This window comes from Electrophorus electricus, chromosome 9 (genome assembly GCF_041902795.1).
Source record: "Electrophorus electricus isolate QZ-2024a chromosome 9, ASM4190279v1, whole genome shotgun sequence".
NCBI classification, from domain to species: domain Eukaryota; kingdom Metazoa; phylum Chordata; class Actinopteri; order Gymnotiformes; family Gymnotidae; genus Electrophorus; species Electrophorus electricus.
In genome coordinates this window covers 19,309,044-19,330,248 of record NC_137505.1, presented here as the reverse complement: position 1 = coordinate 19,330,248, position 21,205 = coordinate 19,309,044, and the positions used below count along the sequence as shown (strand labels likewise).

Here is a 21,205-nt window from a genome sequence, read left to right as displayed (position 1 = left end):
ACAGGGTCAGTGGTAGATTCTCATAAAATCCATTGGAACAGATTTTGGATTAATCTGGATCTTAAACTAGTTTGTTCATTTGATCACATTTGCCCAGTTTTAGATTTCAAAAGTATCTGAACAGACAGCCCTACTAGATTAAACAGTCCAAAGTGCCCTGGTCCGATTCTACCTCTAAAGCTTTTATAGCCAAGGGCTCAATATCCTACTTGAGAGAAAACAAGACTTAAAACACCTTTATTGGGAAATATTTTATTATGAAGATGCATTTAGTTTTCTTTCTCCTGGACGGTCTTTGTTCCACGCAGTCTGCCAGTACGACGGGCAGCGATGAGACCAACCTTGCGCCCAGCGGGCGCATCTCTCCTAATGGTTGAGGGTTTGCCAATGTGCTGATGGTTACCACCACCGAACGGATGCTCAACAGGCTGGAGAAGGAAATGAGGCAGTTCAGAGCACAGTTAAAGAAATCAGCTTTTAAAAACCACTTAAGCATTCATCTGCATCCATCACATATGGCTGATCTACGATTCATTTAACAGTAAAGAAAGTGTAAATGGCTCTGTACACCTGATACACAAATCATACAGCCCTACATCACACTGACATTCACATATGCTCTCACTGCAATACATGGAAAATATGCATAATTAATTCTAGCATCACATACCTAACTATTTCTTTGTCAGGTATCACAAATGTCCATATGGGAGGAGGACAAGAAACATCTCCACTACTCACATTCATGGCCACACCACGGACACGAGGCCAGCAGTTCCTCTTGACCTTGTACTTGTGGTAGGCACGTCCTGCCTTCAGGATAGGCTTGTCAATACGACCACCACCAGCAACGATTCCTTTGGAGCAAACAAGTAAAACACACGTTGAACTCTTGACACACTTTCAGGCCACCATGAAAAACTTAATTTCCCCGCCTTCTGTGCCACTTCAGGACCCAATAATCCCACTCCTGGTTGTGAACCTTGAGGCCTACAGGACTGCAAGCTGTTCAGCTTTGTTTCATGTAGATACACCTGATTCAATTAATCTTCAAATGCCTTAAATAACCTAAGCAGAGTGGTTAGTTCAGGGATTTACCATTTACTTTTAAGAACATTATTTCTTCCTAAGAATGGAGCAATAATGTATGTAATGGTTCTCATTAGAATAGCAATCAGAAATAAGCTCTGCATGGTGATCACCAGGGGACATCCCAATAACTTGGCAAAGTAGTGGCACCTCAACCAGTATTTCAGAGTAGTTATGCTACTTAACTACAGCAAGCAATAAAGTTCACCAATAATAACGATACCACTTAACCCTGTCATTCACTAGGTCCCGAACCATAAGTTATTTTACCAACCTGACCATGTAACATCCAAATCTTCCAAAGAAAATATTGTTTTTCCGACACAAACATACTTTGGTGATTTCTCTTATTTGGCAAATTAATAAAACAGAGAATGTCTATGAAACAGCCAGCATTCATTCATAACCATAAATATCAAAGTGCATACCAACAACAGCTCTGTTAGATGAAGAGATGACCTTCTTGGCTCCAGAAGGAAGCTTCACTCTGGACTTCTTTGTCTCTGGGTTGTGGGAGATGACAGTGGCGTAGTTTCCGGACGCACGAGCCAGCTTTCCCCTGTCACCAGGCTTCTCCTCCACGCAGCAGATGATGGCACCCTCAGGCATGCCACCAACAGGCAACACATTGCCAATGTTCAGCTGGGCTGCAGGTCGTTCAGAAGGAAAATGGCAACATCTGTGCTCCCAACCACCATCAGAGAGTGCTTACAACACTGATGGGTCACTGACTGATTAGTAACAATGTGTTGCAGTTCATGATGCAAAAGCACACAAGCCAAGCTGCAAACAAGGAAGCTAGTTTTACCTTTCTTGCCACAGAAGATGAACTGCCCAGTGTGGATGCCCTCAGCGGCAATAAACAGCTCAGTCCTTTTCTTGAACCTGTATGGGTCACGGAACACCACCTTAGCCAGGGGAGCGCCACGGCCCGGGTCGTGAATGATGTCCTGGACAAGAAACGACAGCATTAGGATTCCGCTTACGCTTGTCACCACCAAACACCCTCACCGTCTGGACTTTTTGGTCACAGGCAAATTTTACCTTCACAATTCCCTTTATGTAGCCATGGCGTTCGGCGAAGTCAATGTGCCGGAGTTTAGCAGCACCTTTCCTGTGCTTGACGTGGGCTTTAAAGACAGAGCCCGCTCCCTTTCTCTGTGCCCTGATCACACGGCCCATCCTGCGTCCTGGAGTGGGGCAAAAACGACCATTACTTCACACCGCCTCGCTGGAAAACATTCGTACACAACGTACACACTTCATCGTTCTCAACGTCTGAGGTGTGGCGCTGAATATAAAACTAAATGAAAACTTAACCTGTGCACTTGCTCAACAACTTCAGCTGTCCAGGACAGAAAAATAAACGTTAGATTGATTCGACACGCCGGGTACAAGCTAAATAGCCACAAACAGCTAATGAACTAGCCAAAGGATCCAACTTCAATATCCGACAAATTATAAACAGATTCAAATCTTGACGTAAAACCCCTAAAGCCAAATGATCCAGTGTGCAGTATTATTCATGACAGCGCCGGCGTGCACATATGCCTTTAGTTACCACCGCTGGGCCTTGACAACACAAACTTTAAAGACGAATTTCGCATATAAATTCACCACCACCCAACTACAAAGCAATCTAAAAACTGACGCGAGCTTTGTGTGTGTGTTTGTCATTTCGTTTTGATAGTGGATGGTGAAAATTAAACATAGATTTAATTTCGATGCAGTGGAGAGAACGAAAGGCAACGCTCATACCTAAACTCCGCTGACGGAAAAAGGAAGTGTACGGGTGAGACGAAGGTTTTCTTCCGGAGAAACAGACGGGAATAAAAGTAAGAGAAGCCCCCTGTAGGTCGAATTATTATTTTCGATTTTGAGTTTTCAACACGAAGTCATGGCATGTAAACGCGATTTCGTTGTGTGTTTCTTTAGTTTAATGTATTTGAAAATGAGACATGGTTCATTCGGATAAGACACAAGACAACCAACATCGCCGTTCTGACCGTGTCCACTTCTCTTAAAGGAACAATAAGTTAGTTTTACCAACAAAACGTAGCAAGCAATATGCATGAGGGTGATTTATTATTTTTACTTTTATCTATAAAGTGCAGCTCACTTGAGAAGAAGCGAATTACTTGTTGTTGTCAAATAAACCAGTTTATTTTCCACAGAGCACAGACACCCCACATTGTGGAGACCAACTTTAAAACAGAATCTCTGTCTGTATAATAGCTGTTTCACAATGTTAAGAATAATCATTGAAAAACTATTTATTGCTCCATGGATAAAATGCATACGTTATATAGTGTACTTTTAACAGCAAATCCTGAAATGAATCACTGAACCTTCTTGAAACCTAATGAAGCGAGCAGTTCCTAAATTAACCAATGCCAGTGCACTGCCTTCACATATGACTTGAAGGACTAATACTAGTACATTAAATGAAATTAAATATTTGACATCACTTTAGATAACTGATCACTACACAAAACTAGAATACGTGCGTCTGGATAATTGGACCTCCAGTTCATTATTAAAAACGTTTTCGCCCATCCAGCGAGTGCGATGGCCCTTTCCCCACTTATCCCACTTGTAATTTATCCCACTTGTTATTCCTTAATGTAACCGCACACTTTTCTTACACGTATTACTAAGCAGAAGCCTATTCATAACACTACACCAGTTGCGTGCTGAAAACAAGCTGAAGTGGCAGGCTAGAAAACGTTGTTATTAACTATTATAGCAGATCATAATGGACCTTCACCACTGGATGGAAAAGCACCAACATAACCCCAAATAGAGAATTTTTGTGACAAAAAATAGCATTTTATTCCAGTAACGATTATAAGAAGTTGTGTGCGAGGATGATGACTGATACTACACTCACGATCCCTGGCGCTGCTATCATTTCTGAATTCAATCTCAGCGTTACGGAGATGAGGCGGTGAACGGTCTTTACTCGCACCGTCGAACTGTAATCATGCTCAGATTACTAATCGGTGCAGACCAACGCGATACCGCTTTCAACTATGTCAAACGACTCAATTTGATTTTCTTAATAAATATTATTACGTTATAGAAATGACATAATAACAAAGCATTTACAATTGATAACATTTTATACCTACCAAGAACATAAAATATGTGATTAAAAGAAAATAAACTGTGTAACATATGAAATAGGAAGGCATAACACCATACATGTGTTACGTGATACATTCACAAACACATACATAAAAATCTTAAATTCTCTACTATGTATTTTCCTCTGAGGCAAGTGCTTTAATTTTATGGCGTATGTGCGTCATGCGTTTCTTCCATGTTTCCATGGAGTAAGATACGTCAAAGTCTGAGGTTTTTATACTGATACCAGAGTCATACTTCTGAAATCCATTCAGTCACAACCTGCATGAATATACCAGTATGCTTTTGCGTGTATGTCTGTCTTGAAACAGTGCTAGGTTATCTGTGACAGATTACAGAAATAGTAGCTATAGCTGGTAAAGAACGAACAAACTTGTCTGACCTGATTAACCGCCCTCTCCACAGATCAGACCCATAGTGATGAGAGACTGGATGGAAGAAACCTCCAAAATGTTTCAGGCATGGAGGTAGCATATGTCATGTCATTTACTGGCAAGGGATTTCATGATTATAAACAGTTTAAAAATTTCTGGAGCAAAATATATTTCCCTTTTAAATGCTCTTATGTGTTTTAATTCAGCCATTTATAAATTAGATGGACAATAAATTATATTACATTTCACTTTCAGAGTTAAACGCTCTGGTCCATCAATATTAATAACGCAGCATCAGTGCATAGCTCATGAGATTTGGTAATTTTTATGGTTTCCAGTTGAAGGACTAAACACAAATTAGGTACAACTAAAGAAAAAAAAAATCTATGAGAGTACGGTAATGCACTCCCACACCTTACAGTGAGTGTAAGCCACTCCTTCCATGAATATTAAAGCAAGTTTTCCTTTCGTTGTTCCTTTTGCTTCTAGCTGTCAAAAGGATATGCTTCAACAGCTCTAAGAGTTTACTTCTTCTGCGTGGGAAATTCACTTTTATTGTTGGTCCAAAATGAACTCTTCAGCAACAGGTAAGTGTGAAAATAAAACGTCATAAGGATGTATTTCTTGCGGCTTTTTTCAAGCAAATACAATTTCTAATGAAAAAGGCATTCATATTATTGTCTGTAATTATGGAAATTATATTTCTGCATAGTGGTATTAAAACAGTAAACGGAAGTATTTTCAGTACTTCAGATAGAATACTTTCAGTTTGTCACGAGCAGTCCCTTCCATCTGCCGTGTTCCGTGTTTTCCCTGTCGTGTTAGTTCCATTCCATAGTTTCTTTTTGTCCTCACCTTGTTTCATTGCTTACACCTGTCCCTCGTTTGTAGTTTTGTGAAGTTCATGTATTTAAACCCTGTTGTGTGCCTTGGTCTTAGCTGTTCCTATTTGTGAATGTGTTTCATTATGGTTGTTTCTTTGTGTGTATCTTAGCCTTCTTGTTTCCTTTCCTTAGTTATAACCTGCTTTCCCGTGGGCCTTCGTGTGTTTGTTTTGTTTAGTCACGTTTCCCCGTGCTCTCCGTGACGGCTCTATGACCCTGGACTATCTAGATGACTCTGATTTTGGATTTGCCCTGAATAAATCTCGCTCCTCTCCGCCCATGCGTCCGCCTCCATATCGCTCGGCGTTACACAGTTTGAGTTTTTGTTGGTGATAAGACCGCTGATTTAATAGGCTCCTAAGCAAACTTTGACTACAAATTGAAGTTGGAGATAAACTGGAGCAGAAGAATATACGTGATGTCGGGGGAGGCCTGAAAGAAATCACACGCCTCAACCAGCGCAGCCACGGAATATCAGCTGAAGGCAACTGTACATGGGCGAATGAAGTTTATATATATATACAGTTTGACAATCACTCTCCTATTACCCCCATCATCATCTCTGCTGACAATGTCTTCGCAGCTTAAAGCCTCTACTCAACAGCCACCAACGTTCACGCTCCTCCTGTCTGAACATTCCCACCTCACTCTGGACCAGCATTGCCAACATTAACTGCCGATCAGGCGAGAAAGGAACTCAAATGGGGCAAAACCACATGACCGGATGGCACTGAGCCAAAAGCTCTGAGAGTGTGTGCTGCATAGCTGCAGCCTAGAAAAGTTCCCAGGCAGGTGACAAATATCTTGCGTGGTTCCTGTCCCAAAGAAGAATCAACCAGTGGCACTAAAGGACTGTTGGCCTTTTGCTCTGACATCCCACCTGATGGACACTGGAAAGACTGATGCTGGTCAGACCTGCACTAGATTCTCTCCAGTTCGCGTATCAGGATGGCAGTAGAGTGGATCTGCTTGCTGTACACCGTGTGCTCACGCCTAGGCACAACAGACAGTGCTGCAAGGAGCATGTTTTTTGAATTCTCCAGTGTATTCAGCACCATACAATCTGTGTTACTTGGGGAGAAGCTTCATCTTATGCGAGTGCATGAACCCATCATCTCGTGGTTCATGGACTTCACTTGTCTTACACAGTTTGTGAGGCTGTGTTTTGGACAGGGCCATGTGCAGCACTGGAGCTCCTCAGGGCACTGAATTAGCACCGTTCATGTTCAGTCTGTACACCTCAGATTTTAGGTACAACTCCAACTCATGCCATTTGAAGAAAGCCTCAGCTAAAATGGCCATTATGGAACGGACAGGTGATACAATACAAGTAAATGATGGACTTTGTAGACTGGTGTAAACTGAACCAGCTGCAAATCATCACTGGGAAGACGAAGGAGATGGCTGTGGACTTTAGGAAGTCCAAACCTCCTTTATCACCAGCTACCATTGACGGAATGGATGTGGAGGTGGTTGGTATTTACAAATACCTCGGCATTCACATAGACAGCTGTAATGCAGTTGTCTCACCTGTGCAGTGTTCAGGAAAGACAGAACCACCTGTACTTTGTGAGGAGACTGAGGTCCTTTGGGGTGTGCACAAAACTCTTATGGATATTTTACCAGTCTGTTGTTGCAAGAGTCATATTCTATGCTGTTGTGTGCCAGGGCAACAAGAGACCTCTGAACAAACTCAACAAAAAGAAGGCTGGCTTTGTTGTATGAGTCAAGCTGGCCACTCTGGAGCTTGTGGCAGAGCAACTCGCCCTCAATAAAATTCTCACCATTGTACAGTAAACAACGCATCACATCCCCTGCGTATAATGGTCGAAAAACAGAGAAGCACATTCAGTGGCAGACTGATACAGCTGCACTGTACTAAAGAATGACATGTGAGATCTTCCCTTCCCACTGCAATAAGACTATACAAGTCTCCTTTCCGCAGGGACTCCACTTATCTCCTGGACTCTGAACTGCGCTTAGCAACCCTACACAGATCTATGTTTACAGTATATTAACACACACTGATGTACGTGGTGCTCTGTTACTTACTCATTGTTACTGTGATCAGTTGTTCTTGGTGATAACCCCTCCCACCCCCATCTTATTGATCCCTCTTCTTGTGTAATATGTATGCTACTGTGACACTGTAGTTTCCCTCAGGATCAATAAAGTGTTATCTTTAAATGAAAACTTTGCCATTTTGATTAATTGCTTTAGAATGAATTGTATCTTAATTTGAGAACTGCTTTAAAAAGGTGCATTTCAGTAAAATAGTAACTTTTATGTACAGTGTATTAACTTTTTAGGCCATATTTTATGTTTTTATCTTGGTATTTATGCTCCATTTCCCAATAATTCACAAATGGGAAAAGATTATCCAGTAATTCACCAACAGGAAAAATAAAGTAAGGTTTTAAAGCTAAAGTTAAATGGTGACTAATCTAATCTGACTAATCTATCTTTCATTTCAACAGAGGATCCCTACATGAGGGTTTAGGGGAGTCATGGAAGTCTGGCAGATCCACACAGAAATAGGAAAAGTAAAAGAGTCTGCAGCTTAGAGACATCCCACAAACCAAATCTGAGCTTTGCGAAGGTAATAAGATAACAAGGAAGAAAATAAATGTTTAAACACCCAGGGAACCTAAACCATTTTTTAAATTCATAGTTTATATTTTTTGCTCTTTTGGCCACACACTGTGTATTATATAAATATCATTCCAAAGCCTTGGAAATGCCTGTTTCACACAAATATGTCCTTCAGGTACAAAATAGGTTATCCTTGTGTTGTGGAACTTTCATAAGCTTTACTCTCCACACTCAAAAAAGGATTCCCATCCCACATGGGTAATTCCTGTTATAAATGTCCTACTTTAGTTTTGATTCCGTGTCTCCTACCAGTATTCGGACGTACCTACTGGACATTCATTCACATTAAGTCCAAAGAGAGCTAACAAAAAAAGCACATTTCTTTATACATAGCAGCTTTGTTAGTTTAATGAATGAAAAAATTAAACTGTGTTGTCCAGAGAACATGTAAACAGACTATTTAGACATTGTACTGTTGCATAAATTGTGGAAATGGTTTCATGTTACCTAGGTTGAAATTTGCAGAAAGTGGAATTTGCTAATCTAGTTTAATATCATAAAATATTTGTAATGCTCCATATGTTCCCTTCATATGGGTCTTTAAGGCAATTCCTTTTGTATTTGGCTAGTTGTTGCTTCATTAGCAGCATTAAGCAGTCACTGCAGTCGTAATGTCTGTTTACAACCAAAGTTTAAAATGTCGTTTCTGTTCTAGCTGACTAATCAAATTCTTCAAAAGATTTTAAGATAGTTGAATATAACGTTGAGTTTATTTTGGAAAAATTGCAACTGTGTTCAATTGTTCACAGTTCATAAAAAGTGTCATTATGTTTGCACTTCTCCAGCTGCATCGTCTCCCGTAGGCTGCTGCTCTTTGATGAACCCACACAATGTGGTTACAGCTTAGGCCAAGAAAGCCTGTATTTTTAAAAGAGATAATATAATATTTTTTCCTCTAAAGGGACCTAAAAATGACCCACAACAAGCCATGTTCTCCATGGAGGATTCCAAGAGTATCCTCAAAAACCTGCCAGCTTAGCTGGACAGAGTGGTTCATGCAATTTCATACTGTGACGAGTGCACTTGGCATTGATTTTTTATTTTTTTTTTCCAGGTGTCCTATTACTTTCATTTTGAAAAGTAACAGTATGACCTCAAATAAAACATTTACACCCTCAAGTTAGAGATGTGACCTCTGTGTCTGGAGTAAGTAATGGTAAAATTGATGAAGAGGAAGGCCAAGCTATAGTCCCGGAGTGGGCTGAGCTAAGGTTATTACAGGAAAAGAGAAACCCACAGAATAAAAAAAAAAACAAGAAACCATGCAGGTACAGTTGAGACAAAAGCAATACATCATATACTTGAATATGTGCAACCACTCTACTGTCGCATTAATCACTGTGTCAAGACAGTAAACTATACATTTTGTCATTCCACAGACATCGCCAGAGAGCAAGACTGATGAACAAACCTCCCAGAAATCAGACAGGCGGCTGAGAATAAAAGAGGCAAACAGGAACTTCAGTGAGAGGACAAGCCAACTTAAACCATGCCAAAGGTTGGAGAACTATGATCTGATGGTATAGACAGAAAATGCATACAAACTACTGTAGATCCAGATTGGATAGTGGAACACAACAGAAAAGCAATATGATATCTGACCAATATGACCTGAAATCACACATTGCTTTGTTTTAAAGTGAAGAACAGAGGTGCTAACATTCTATATGCAAATGGTCTGTAAAATGTATAGGGTTATAACAGAAAATCACACTTTCTTATTTATTATATAATACTGAAACCTGAAATATGTGGTATAGAACTAAAACAGACATTTCACTCTAAATTTATAATATCTCCTTAATATAAATAGCATTTCATATTTTAAAATATACATTTTTATTGTATATGATTTACATGTAGAAAAAGTTTTCAGCATCTAAAAAATTTAAAACTAGGCCCTGTGAAAGGGCCTAATATAAACAGTTTTTCATTCTCTCCGAGCAAACAAACACTTGATGCATCTGATCAGTTGTTTGAAGACTACTGTTTGGTGTTTCCAATATAAAATATATGTTATATAGAACAAGAGAGTTTCTTGCTCAAAGCATGCCATGGTATTTTTGCTCCCGCTGTTTCGACATTCCGCTGGCTAAGTGTTTCAACCTCATAAACATCTGCAGACTTCGCTTTGGTACTGTTAACAAAGTGTGACCTATAATCTCCCTCAACAAATCAACTTGGGGGGGAAAAAACCATGAAAATAGAGAAGTGCATAAAGGATGAAACAGGAGGAAAAAACAGCAAATTATCCTTTTTTTTTTTTTACCTCAGTTGCAGGCGTTGGGTGTTTGTATTACATGTTAAATGTCTAATGGTTGTTCCTCTTTCGCCAGGACTCTTTTTGTATCAGCGGTGAGCGCAGGGCCGTGTTACAGTGTGTATGCAGTGGAAGACGGGGCAGCTGGCCAATGCACTCCCAGTCATGGACCTCGTCATACAAAACACACTGCAGGAAAACAAATCAGACGTACACGCAGTCACATGTGACTAAAGAAAAGATCTGTATGGGTCCAAAGAGGATGCACTAAGCATATTTATTAAGTGATATTTGTTTATTAAGTAATTTAGTTTTTTACTGATATTTGATAAAACATTGGAAGAGTATTATTGTAAGTCACTTTAAAAAATATCAAATATATGAAGGTTTACAGCATATGATCCTTAATGACACCGGCAATAAAAGAGTGTATGATGTTTTGACTGTACTGTATCATCATCCTTGCATATAGTATGCAGTAGACTTTGTTGAAAATATCAACAATGCTTTGGAAAGTATTATTAAATATTAAATATTAAATATTATTATTATTTTATAGCCAAAATACCCTTTTCCTCTTTAATCATTTTATTGTCATGAATGCACAGTAGACCCAATACAATTGCAAACCTTTATTAAAAGGTCAGGTAAAATTACACTTAAAGTCAAGAAGGAAGTCAGATGATCATTGTTATGGCCTTAATATGATGGCTTGGTTTAGGACCAAAAAAGGACACAACACACACTGAAGCTGAAAACACAAACTGAAATTCAAATTTTATCAAAATTATGAAAACAATCATAATTAAATCAACAAATCAGGACTATCACATCAGGGTGGACTCAAGCAAACAAAAACAAACTAACCACCCTCTGACAATTTAATTCCCTAAATAAAATGTTTTTTTAAAAAAACGTAAGAAAATTACAATTGCAACTTCCCTAACAAAGTATAAAAAGGAGAAATACAAAGTAAAATGGCACACACCCCAGACACTCATAACAAAGAAAACCAGGAACATCATTAGACAACTTGGTATTGGACCAGTATTTCTCATAGCTCTCTTAAACATCTTGGCTTAATCCAGTATCAGCACCACTCATGGTTCCAGCATACAAACGCTCAGAGGGCAAACCAGAAGAGAAATCTGAAACCAGGAATCCAGACCAGTAATGTAAAGCAAAGCAAAAATGAAGGGAAAAATTCAGACTCGGATTCTGGGGGAAGGGGGGTTGGGTTGGCACAGTGCATATGCAGGTAAATGGGGGACCGCGTGAGAGAGGTGTGGCTTGGTGTCAGTAATATGGTGACGATGAATGAGAGGGTGTGTGCAGAGCTGAGGTAGGGACTGCGGCATTTATACTTACTAGTTGACTGTGTGGCTACCAAAGCCGCTTAAGTGTTCATTATGAGCAGTTAGATGACACGCGGTCCTACATGTAGAAGTTATGTGTGTGGACATGTATGATCTTTCTTTATCCCTCCATTGGTTCAACAGGGCACCGAAGCTTTCAAAAGCAGGTGAGATCACCTCACTGGACGTTTTTCCCCATTTATGTGCAGTGTGATATTAAGCTCTGGATTGCTGAAGTATGTCACAATAATATGAAATGTGCGTGGAGTTTATAAGAATGCTTCAGTGTGTTTTGGGGCACTTTTGTGAAAAACAGTTTTGCTTTCTTTCTAGGTGGTTTGCAAATCCCTACTTCAGGTTAGTTTGAGCTCTTTGATTAGATTACATTTTTATGTTGTTTTATTATGATGATATTGGAACTCTTAATGTATTTTGTTTTTCTCAGTATTGAAATGGATCACAAAGCTATCAGGTATTGTATTCAGATGTTTAAACATGCAGTGCACCTAACCAGTAACTAAATGAGAATGCTGGAATTTCATTAGAATCCAAATGAGTCCTTTTGTGGGTATAACCTATTTTAACCCTCAGCTTTCCATTTTTATTCTGAATTAATGGCATCTCTATCTGAGACTCAACACTTACTCCATTGCACTCTGTTGTTACTCTGTGTTCATCACAATACTTGTGCACTTATATTTATTCAAGCTGATGTTACTCTGGATCCAAACACAGCCAGTCCAACTCTCATGTTGTCTCAGGATGGACGCAGACTCAGAATGAAGGCCCATAAAGAGAGCGATCTATATAATGTACCCAACAGGAAATATCTGCACTATGATAGCCGGCCATGTGCCCATGCTAGAGAGGGCTACCTTACAGGCAGGCATTACTGGGAGGTGGATGTGAAGGAGAAATGTGATTGGAGAATAGGTATAGTGAAGGAGTCAGCCCCACGACATGGATTTGTTAATATGAACCCAACAACAGGGTACCGGACTCTGCGTCTGCAGATGGGCTCTCTGATTGTTATGACCGATCCAATCACCAAATTTAATCAGGCTAAGGATAGGGGTCTGTCTGGCTCTAGATGAAGCCTGGGTCTCCTTCTATGACTCCTTCTATAAATAAGTCAGGGAAAATCTACCCTGTGTTTGGTACAGTGGAGGCAGACAAACCACTAAAGATTTTGTAAGTCTGGCTTTGATGTGGTTTTATCATCACTGTGTAAACTTAATTGAATGTTTATTAAGGCAACGAATCCTCTGTGCAAATGCCTTATACAACCAAATTTGTTCAGTTACATGTCATATTCCCATTCACCTTCTTTTTGTACCATTGAATGCATGGTGTATGTGGAGCTGGATTAGGTGTGAAATTGGGGTTAGTACTAAAATCGGCAGATGGCAGATTACTAGAACTGGACCTGAGCATTGCTTATAATAATTTTATGTACTTATATACAGATATGTACTTATACCAATTCAGTGGATAGACTGAAGTGTAGTGTTGTTTGATTTGATGCATAATTTACCATTAAAAAAATGCCCTTATAGTTGAGCAGTCCATTTACAGCTCAGAACTTTGTGACCTGCTGTCATTATAGTGCTGTGGTTAAGGTACTTGACTTGACTTGTAATCAGAAGGTTGCTGGTTCAAGCACCACCACTGTCAAGTTGCCACTGTTGGGCCCCTGAGCAACACCCTTAACCCTCAAATTGTGCTCCGTCATAATTATAAGATGCTTTGAATAAAAGTGTCAGCTACATACCATTAAAGTGAAGGAAAAATTGATGTCGTCATAAAACACATCTCAGGTGGACTCATTTCTTTAACATTAGTGACATATTGATCCTCTGTAAGATTCTGTATGTTATATAAATATTTCGAATAATAAACAAACAAACAAAAAATCCCGTTGTTCTTAGTATTCCTACAGGGAGCGTATAGTTTTGAAAGCTTGTGACCGTTACTATAATGTTTTATGGCCACTAGAGGTCACTCATATAACATAATGTTAGGATTCAACGTACGTGAAGAAATTATGTAGGCTACGATTACAAGACAATGAGATACAACTGATATTAATCTTTACTGTTTTCACTGTATATTTTCTTACTATACCAGTGGTCATTTAGTGAATAACATTTGTTAAGTATATAAAATATATTTAAGCACATAATTTGTTTTTTTAAAGCAAAGCAAACCCAATATTAAAATATTTATTTGTAGTCACAGATGAAACAAAACACCACATTATACAGCGCTGGTTACTTTTTGGTCCCATTAGCAATAATCTTGAGTGAGCATGTGAACTTTAACAGTAAAACGAGAACAGAAAGGTCATTCTCACTGCAACGATAATTATCAACTGAATTAAAAACTGGCACAGATGTCACTTCTTACAATTATTTCTGAATCAGAAGTAAGGTTATCTAGATAAAAACCTTTTTTTTCTTCTTTTTTTTCCACAAATAAATAGACACTAGCTTAACAAAAACTAGACATTTTTAAGACACAGAAGCAGTGTTCTGGTATTATTTATTTATCGTCTTTTAACCATGTATAATAAGAAGCTGTTCAGTGGTTAGAGAGGAATGTTTATTGTCTGCAGAGGAACAATACCTCGTGCTGACCGAGCAGTATCTTTATCGTCATGGCAGTTATGTTCACACAAGCAGAAAGTATGGCCTGTGGCGATATTGGCAGCACAGTTTCTAAGTAAAAGAAAAACATTTCAGCTTAGTGAATTCAACAAGCCAAGCCAAAAAGACTAAACAATAAAGCCAAGTCCATTGTGTTCTTTTCTTCATAAGGGAAATGGAAAAAACCAAAACAAAACAAAACAAAAAAAACTAAAAATATGAATACAATTTAATGAGAGAAATAAAATTCAAGTAGGTTTACATTTCTTCTGATTAAATATTCACACAGAGTGTATGCTTTTCCTATTTGTATGAACTGAAACAAAAACAAAAACAAACCAAACAAAAACAGATCAAGATTGCACAATGTCATGCAATTACACTAAATTTAGAGATACACAAGTTGCATGTAATTAGAATTTTTTTGTTTTCCTTTGGTTAAGCTCATTGGCTATTTCTACACTTATACTGAATGATTGTCTGATCGGGCTCTGCTGCTTCTCTTGCTAAGGCAGCTCAGAGGTCTCATATATTTCTGCATCTCTGTTGTCTCCAGTTTTAGTGGTAAGAGTGCGACTATGGTTCATCCATTACTGTCTCTATACTGGCCTGGATCCCCTCATTTGGCTTCTGCTCATTTTTCACATTCTCTGTCCTGTGTGTCGGATCCGTGCTGCTGTCCTCTGATCGCTCTACCACCACATCTTCCAGTGGAGTCTCGACCTCCCTCTCTATACGCTTCCTGTTGTGGTATTTCAAGCATCGGTTGTGACCTCAGTTCTGGAAGACAACATCTCTTCACAACCCTCTCCATCCTCCATAGGGGGTGTTGTAGCCATCACTGCTTCCTGCACCAATGTCTCTTACAATATCTTCTGCTCCACCTCCAACTAAGAGGGTGCGAGCGGCTGACCTCCCTCCGAACCTGCCTCGGTTAGTGGGTAGACATGTGTCACCTTCTCCTTCTTCAGGTCTTCCTCAAGGGACCTGTAGCCTTTGGCCTTCTGAGTGGGAGGGGTGAGGAGGGATGGCAGGCACCTCGCGACAGGCACAAAGCACCTCCTCCTCAAGCCGAGGGGCTTGATCTCCACAAAGTTGAGGAAGAGTGAGACGCAGGCCACTGCCAGCAAGAAGATGATGAAGATGGGTCTTCTCTGTGGGTCGCGATACGAAACAATCCACCGGGCCAGCGGCTGCACTTGTACAACGGTAGGAGGCCGTACAGAATGTAGTGTCCCAGCACAAAGCTTGCCTCGAACACCGCCTTGCAGATGATGTGACAGAAGTAGGTTCTGAGCAGAGTACCCTCAAGGTGAAACCTTTTGATGATCTCCTCTGCCCCAAGGTTCCGTGTCCTGTTCATTTCCTGCCCACAGCTAAGCTCCGCTTCCCAGTGCTCTTTGCGCTTCTCCTCCATGTGGATGCGATGGACAGCGTGGCTGATGTAAACCAGCGAAGGCGTGGAGACAAAGATGATCTGTAGCACCCACAGACAGACGTGCGAGATGGAGAAGGCCTCATCATGGCACACATTCTCACAGCTGAGCTGTTTCATGTTACACATGTAATCAGACTGCTTGTCCCTGTCAAATGAGCTGTGCCCAGAATCAGAATCAAAATATGAAAGATGAAGGGCAATGTGGGTCAAACACAGCCAATCTCAGTTGAATGTTCTTTCACCTCCTCTAAAATGTTTCCCAAGAAGCTCCAATCTCCAATGGTTGCCTCGTAGTTCTTCATCAGGACAACATGAACATTAAAGTTATGACCAGAGCTTCTGAATAGTAAAAAGTGACTAAACATCATATTTATATATTGTAAATACATTAATACATTAAAATAAATTGTTAAATCCCAAATTTGCATTTTTACTACACTCTCTCATTTGCAACTATATGACATAATATCAGTCCTACATATAAGACTGTCACAACATATTGATCTACATGTACTAAGGCTTTAACACACCAGCTATAGTACATAACTTTCTGACCCATCTCACTGTTGAACACCCACAAAGGACAAAACTCACGAGTGCCTACTAAACTGACAATGGAAGGTGCTGAGACCTGAATGAAAGCCCCGAGGTGGTGAGGTGAACTGAGGTCAGTGGGAACCTGGGTGTGAGGGCAGCTCCAGTGCAGCCCAGTAGCTCAGTCGGCCTCTCCTCACTGCCAAGGGGGCAAAGTGAACTGCTCTTGTCTTGGTATCCGGCCTCAGTCTGAGTCCTTACTGCCCCGCTGAGCAAAAGTGATTGGATGGGCTGCGATGACTGCTTTACAGCAAACCCTGACCCTAAGCGTCCAGCCAGACATCCGTTATACGCCAGACCACATGAGGTGACAATAGGATCAACAGAACCATGGCCCACTGGAACCCCTTAGAGAGAACATAGAGCTGAACCCACAACGCAGACTGAGCTACTTCATTACTATATGCTCCAATGGTAGTGGTCATAGGAAATGACAGTAATAATGTAGTTATGCCCACAGGAAAACAGGGTGTTAGCGGTAAGGTTTATGGTCAACTGATAAAGAGGGAAGGGTGGCATATTTATGAGATGTGAAAGGAAGTTCACACATAGAAATACAAAAAATGCACGCACACACACACACACACACACACACACACACACAGGAGCTGTGGCAATATCCTGCTGAGAATCTTGTGTTTTATATAATTTAGGCAGGCACACACTAGTACTCACAAGAAAAGCATACAGTGAAAGCCACACCCAGTCTGAAACCAAGAATTACATACAGTACAATACATGGAGTACAGTGTAAAGGCTATAAAGTCAGTTTTGCTACAGTCATTTTGCTTTGGTCTTTGAACAATTCTCGCTGCTCCCTTCATAGCTGAAATGGAGTATGCACGTTTTATAAGCACCAGTAAGTTGCAGGAAATTTGTGCTTCAGTAGTTATTAAAACAGATTAACTGAATACTGATACCTGTGCTACTGTTCTGCCAAAGGAGCACAGGAATTCACATTCACACAGTAGTTAAGGAAATCAGAATGAACTATTAACAGCCTAATGGAGATGTCCTTTTGTAGTTTAAACAAGTGGGCAACCTTTTGCAGAGTCTTTTATCAGATTTCAAGGAGAAACAACTGAACAGAGATTGAAAACATCCCATCTCTTAGTACTTCCAGTCCTTAACAACAAAGTTTCCATATTTGTACCTTCTATAAGTATCAAATCGCATCTTTTTAAACTCGAGGATACTATTAGGCATGAACACATGCACAACTATACACACAGAAAATGAAAGCATGAAAGAGACTTCCTTGTTACTGTTGTGAATATTATTTGTAAAGACTTTCCACTTGGCACTCAGCTCTCCTTCAGCAAAATCTGATTGTTACTGATGAGATACACAACTACTGGCAGAAGTCTCTCAGGCATGGCCATGGTTTATTTGAAGAAAGGTATTGTTTAGTCATTATCTAAACTTGAATGGCTGCACTCCTTGTGAAATATTGTTCTTGGGGAAAAAAAAAACATTGCAGTGAATTTAGCCAAGAAGGAAAAAGAAAAAAAAAAACCCACAATTTATCTGGCAGTCAATAGCCACTGTTTTACACAGACAGAACGTTTATACCAGTTATACAATTAATTTCCACAGCATTGCCTCCCACACACCAATAGACCATGCTGTGCATCAGCACCAAGCATGACTGTATGAGCAACAGCACAACAGACTGTAAACATCTCAGAACAATGCACTCTGGCAAGGGTGTGGATCTCTTGAGAGCAGGTTCACACGATGGTTGAAGGCAAAAGGCCTCTTGTTGAACAAAGTCTCAGCATTTTTTTTAATCTTCCAGTAAAACCATGTCCTGTTGAGTATTCAGTGTGCAGCACACAAGCACCTGTGGGCATACTTGTTAAAACCAAATTAACAGGTGAATCATAGATAATTATATGGAAATATGCATTTATTTTTCTTTTGTTCTCTTGCACTAAATAATGTAATTATTTAATAAAGAATACCTTAGTGGCTCACGTAAAATCCAGTTGAAACTCAAACAAGCACACACACACACACATTCTTAATTTCTACAGCAAATAAAAGATACAATTAAAAAAATACAGCAAATAAAAGATCACTGATGTTCACAACATACATTTATTTACAACCATTTGCAAAACGATTAAATTTATGATGTAATAATAATAATATGGAGAGGACGGAAGAGTATGTGGAGCTTGTGAGAAGTGCCAGTACGCAAGAAAAAGTCACAATATGCCAAAGAGTAAAATGTGGAGATGCCGGTACTATGCACCTGTGAGCACCAGCCCACTTTAAGCACTGGCACTAACACATTCATCGAATGCCAATGTGCACTAATTGTTGCCACACCTCACGTGCATCCTGTGCACATTCATTTCACAGTGTCCTTGTTAACAAAGTTGTTCACAAACTGGATTGTTCCTTTTTAAATTAAGATTTACAAAATCTGGACTTAATATGAAAAACAATTTTACTTATCACCACCGACACTACATTGCCATTTGGAGTATAACACAGGTAGTGTTTACATTTGGATATTTCCGAACCCTTTCCTGAACCCGTGTCATGGTAGTTGGGCACAGGCTACAAATGTCACCTTAAATAGCATATGTAAACCCCCCCATCAGGAGAGCTTCATCACTCCATATGGAGTGATGGAAGGATTTTTGTAGGCCGTTGCCAGTCAATCATAATAGAGGCACAGACAAAATAAAGACAAAGGAAACTGTAGATGAATGAAAACATGGAGCAAAGAACATGGCAGGAGAAAAAACAAAAACTGAACATTGTAGAACAAGTAGAATCTGTGGAATTATCACAGAGCCTGAGGCGAGCAAAGTGGATTGTGGAAAGTGGAAGAGCCAGGATTCACCATCCTCGTACCTTTTCTACATCAGTTGTGCAATGCTTAGGTCTTCATTCAGTCTCGCGCTGATTGAAAGACTTAAAGATGTCAGATTTCACCTCATTAACATAAAATCTTTCATGCAAAAATGTCCCTCAGGTGTAAGAACATTTTTATTATTATGCACTTTAACCCTGTTCACACTATCCACAGACCTGTTCATAAACCTACAGTTTGTGTACTCCATCACACCATATACTTCCTTCCTCTGTGAACCAAATGTTTTCCACTTTCCAATAGAATATGCAAAACATTTTACTTCCTGCCATGTACAATTTACTCAAAGCAAAGTTTACACAGTACTCCCCCACATATTCAGCCACTACAGCCCCACCAACGAAAACTCCTGATAAGTGAGCCGAATGTCTTTGTGTGACCATGGAGGGTTGAGCAGTTCAGAGCTCAGTCTGTCCCTCAAGGGCAGGGACCGATTATCCCGCCATGCCAGCCCACCAGCTGAGGATGTCTGAAAGTCTGAACAGGCCCGAGGCCTGGCATGGCCCAGATGGCATTGTCTGTGCACAGAATAGAACTGTTGATTTTGGACAGTGGTGAAAGAGTTTGTGTTCCACAGCTTCCTCTGGCTTCAGGACTCCTGCATACCTTCACCTCTGTTGATCTGCAGACAGAGGTCCTAAGGTCCAGAGGTGCTGCCAGCCAGCCCTGTAGAAGGCAGTCATATTGGATGTGGCAAAATGAGGATTGCTTAAAAGCATCTGAGAATTCCCCCCACTGTGCATTTAACACAGCTAATGGTTTCTATTCTACAAGGATAATGATTTTTACTTGATTGCAATTGGGAGTAAATGGAAAATAGTGCCAAATAGATAGGTCATAGAAAAAGCCCTGTGGATAACCAATAGTGTTTCCTTATGGGATGAACAAGGATACTGGGATTGGGTTGTGCTCATGGTATTCTTTCACTGCTTAGTCTGGGAACTGAGAGGTTTCACGTCATTCCGGTTTAGACAGCATCTCATAAAAATGACCAAGTCAATTAACATCCAGCTGGAGGCACAGCCTCAATTCCGTTGACTGTTGGTGTTGTACTGGAGCAATAGAACAGGGGGCAATTAACCTGAGCGGCGTCAAGCATGTGGACACAGCAGATATAAGTTTCCTTTTCCTCATATGGAAATATGAAACTTCTAATGATCGTTCAGTCACTTCCTATGGCAGAAAGTGACACAAAGGAATCAAAATCTGCTGTGCTCCACGTGCTGTGTGAGATCATTGAAAGCTTTAACACTGGACTAGAGGAACTGAGCTTTTGTTCAGTGCGTCATCAAGCAGTTGGGGCCAGTACCTGTAAATATCTGCTAGTCAGTGAGTCAAGCCTGAAAGCATGTCCTTGGGAAGTATTCCCATGAAGGTTCTCTTGTGAAAGTTCTCTTGAGAAAGTGATTCATTAACTGATTTACATTTATGGCATCTCGCTGATGTTTTTATCCATAGCGACTTACAATTATGAGTGAGCACAACTTGAGCAATTGAGGGCCTTGCTCAGGGGCCCAACAGTGGGAACTAGGCAGTGGTGGGGCTTGAACCCGCAACCTTCTGATGTCTCCTGTGCTGTCGTAGCATGAAGGGTCACACAACTACAACTACATATATATGAAGCTCGACAAAAAGGAGGACTTTTGCTACTTCAGTGGTTTTCTAAATCCCCAGCGGTGCTGTACAGTGGTCTGGTGACCACATGGGCAATCCAGCCAGTTTGTGGCACTAATAAAACAAAGTGACAGAGGAAAATGATAGGCACACTATATTCTATGTACACCCTATATTGAGTGAAACTTAAATAGTGTTTGTTGTTTGTTGTAAGGTAGAGGCCAGAGCCTTGTGATAAAGTTCAACCATCTTAAAACAAAATGACA

At 40.2% G+C, this 21,205-nt stretch overlaps 1 protein-coding gene, 1 long non-coding RNA gene and 1 pseudogene across 2 annotated transcripts; 1 reads left to right on the top strand and 2 right to left on the bottom strand.

Moving 5' to 3' along the window:
• Nucleotides 1–236: 236 nt before the first annotated feature.
• rpl8 (ribosomal protein L8) lies at nt 237–2,961 on the bottom strand. The gene is made up of 6 exons (XM_081720458.1): nt 2,848–2,961; nt 2,134–2,279; nt 1,898–2,039; nt 1,518–1,736; nt 742–857; nt 237–428 (listed from the first exon to the last, which is right to left on the bottom strand). The coding sequence occupies exons 2-6, from the start codon at nt 2,269–2,271 to the stop codon at nt 270–272; spliced, it is 774 nt and encodes a 257-aa protein (XP_081576584.1). The 5' UTR covers nt 2,272–2,279; nt 2,848–2,961; the 3' UTR covers nt 237–269.
• A 2,132-nt stretch (nt 2,962–5,093) lies between these two features.
• Nucleotides 5,094–10,843, top strand: LOC113567995 (uncharacterized). Its single transcript, XR_003409522.3, has 5 exons — nt 5,094–5,197; nt 7,972–8,093; nt 9,201–9,414; nt 9,526–9,644; nt 10,483–10,843. It is a non-coding gene; the product is annotated as an uncharacterized LOC113567995 (long non-coding RNA).
• Nucleotides 10,844–15,296: 4,453 nt separating this feature from the next.
• On the bottom strand, nt 15,297–16,146 carry LOC113567852 (gap junction alpha-8 protein-like; annotated as a pseudogene).
• Between the last annotated feature and the right edge of the window lie 5,059 nt (nt 16,147–21,205).

What these genes read in the sequence shown, in the direction of transcription:
- rpl8 (XM_081720458.1), bottom strand. Translation starts at nt 2,271, where the DNA reads ATGGGCCGTGTGATCAGGGCACAGAGAAAGGGAGCGGGCTCTGTCTTT. An exon ending in CATCTTCTGTGGCAAGAAAG is followed by an intron (nt 1,737 to 1,897) that starts GTAAAACTAGCT and finishes AACGACCTGCAG; the next exon opens with CCCAGCTGAACATTGGCAAT. An exon ending in TCCGTGGTGTGGCCATGAAT is followed by an intron (nt 429 to 741) that starts GTGAGTAGTGGA and finishes TTCCTTCTCCAG; the next exon opens with CCTGTTGAGCATCCGTTCGG.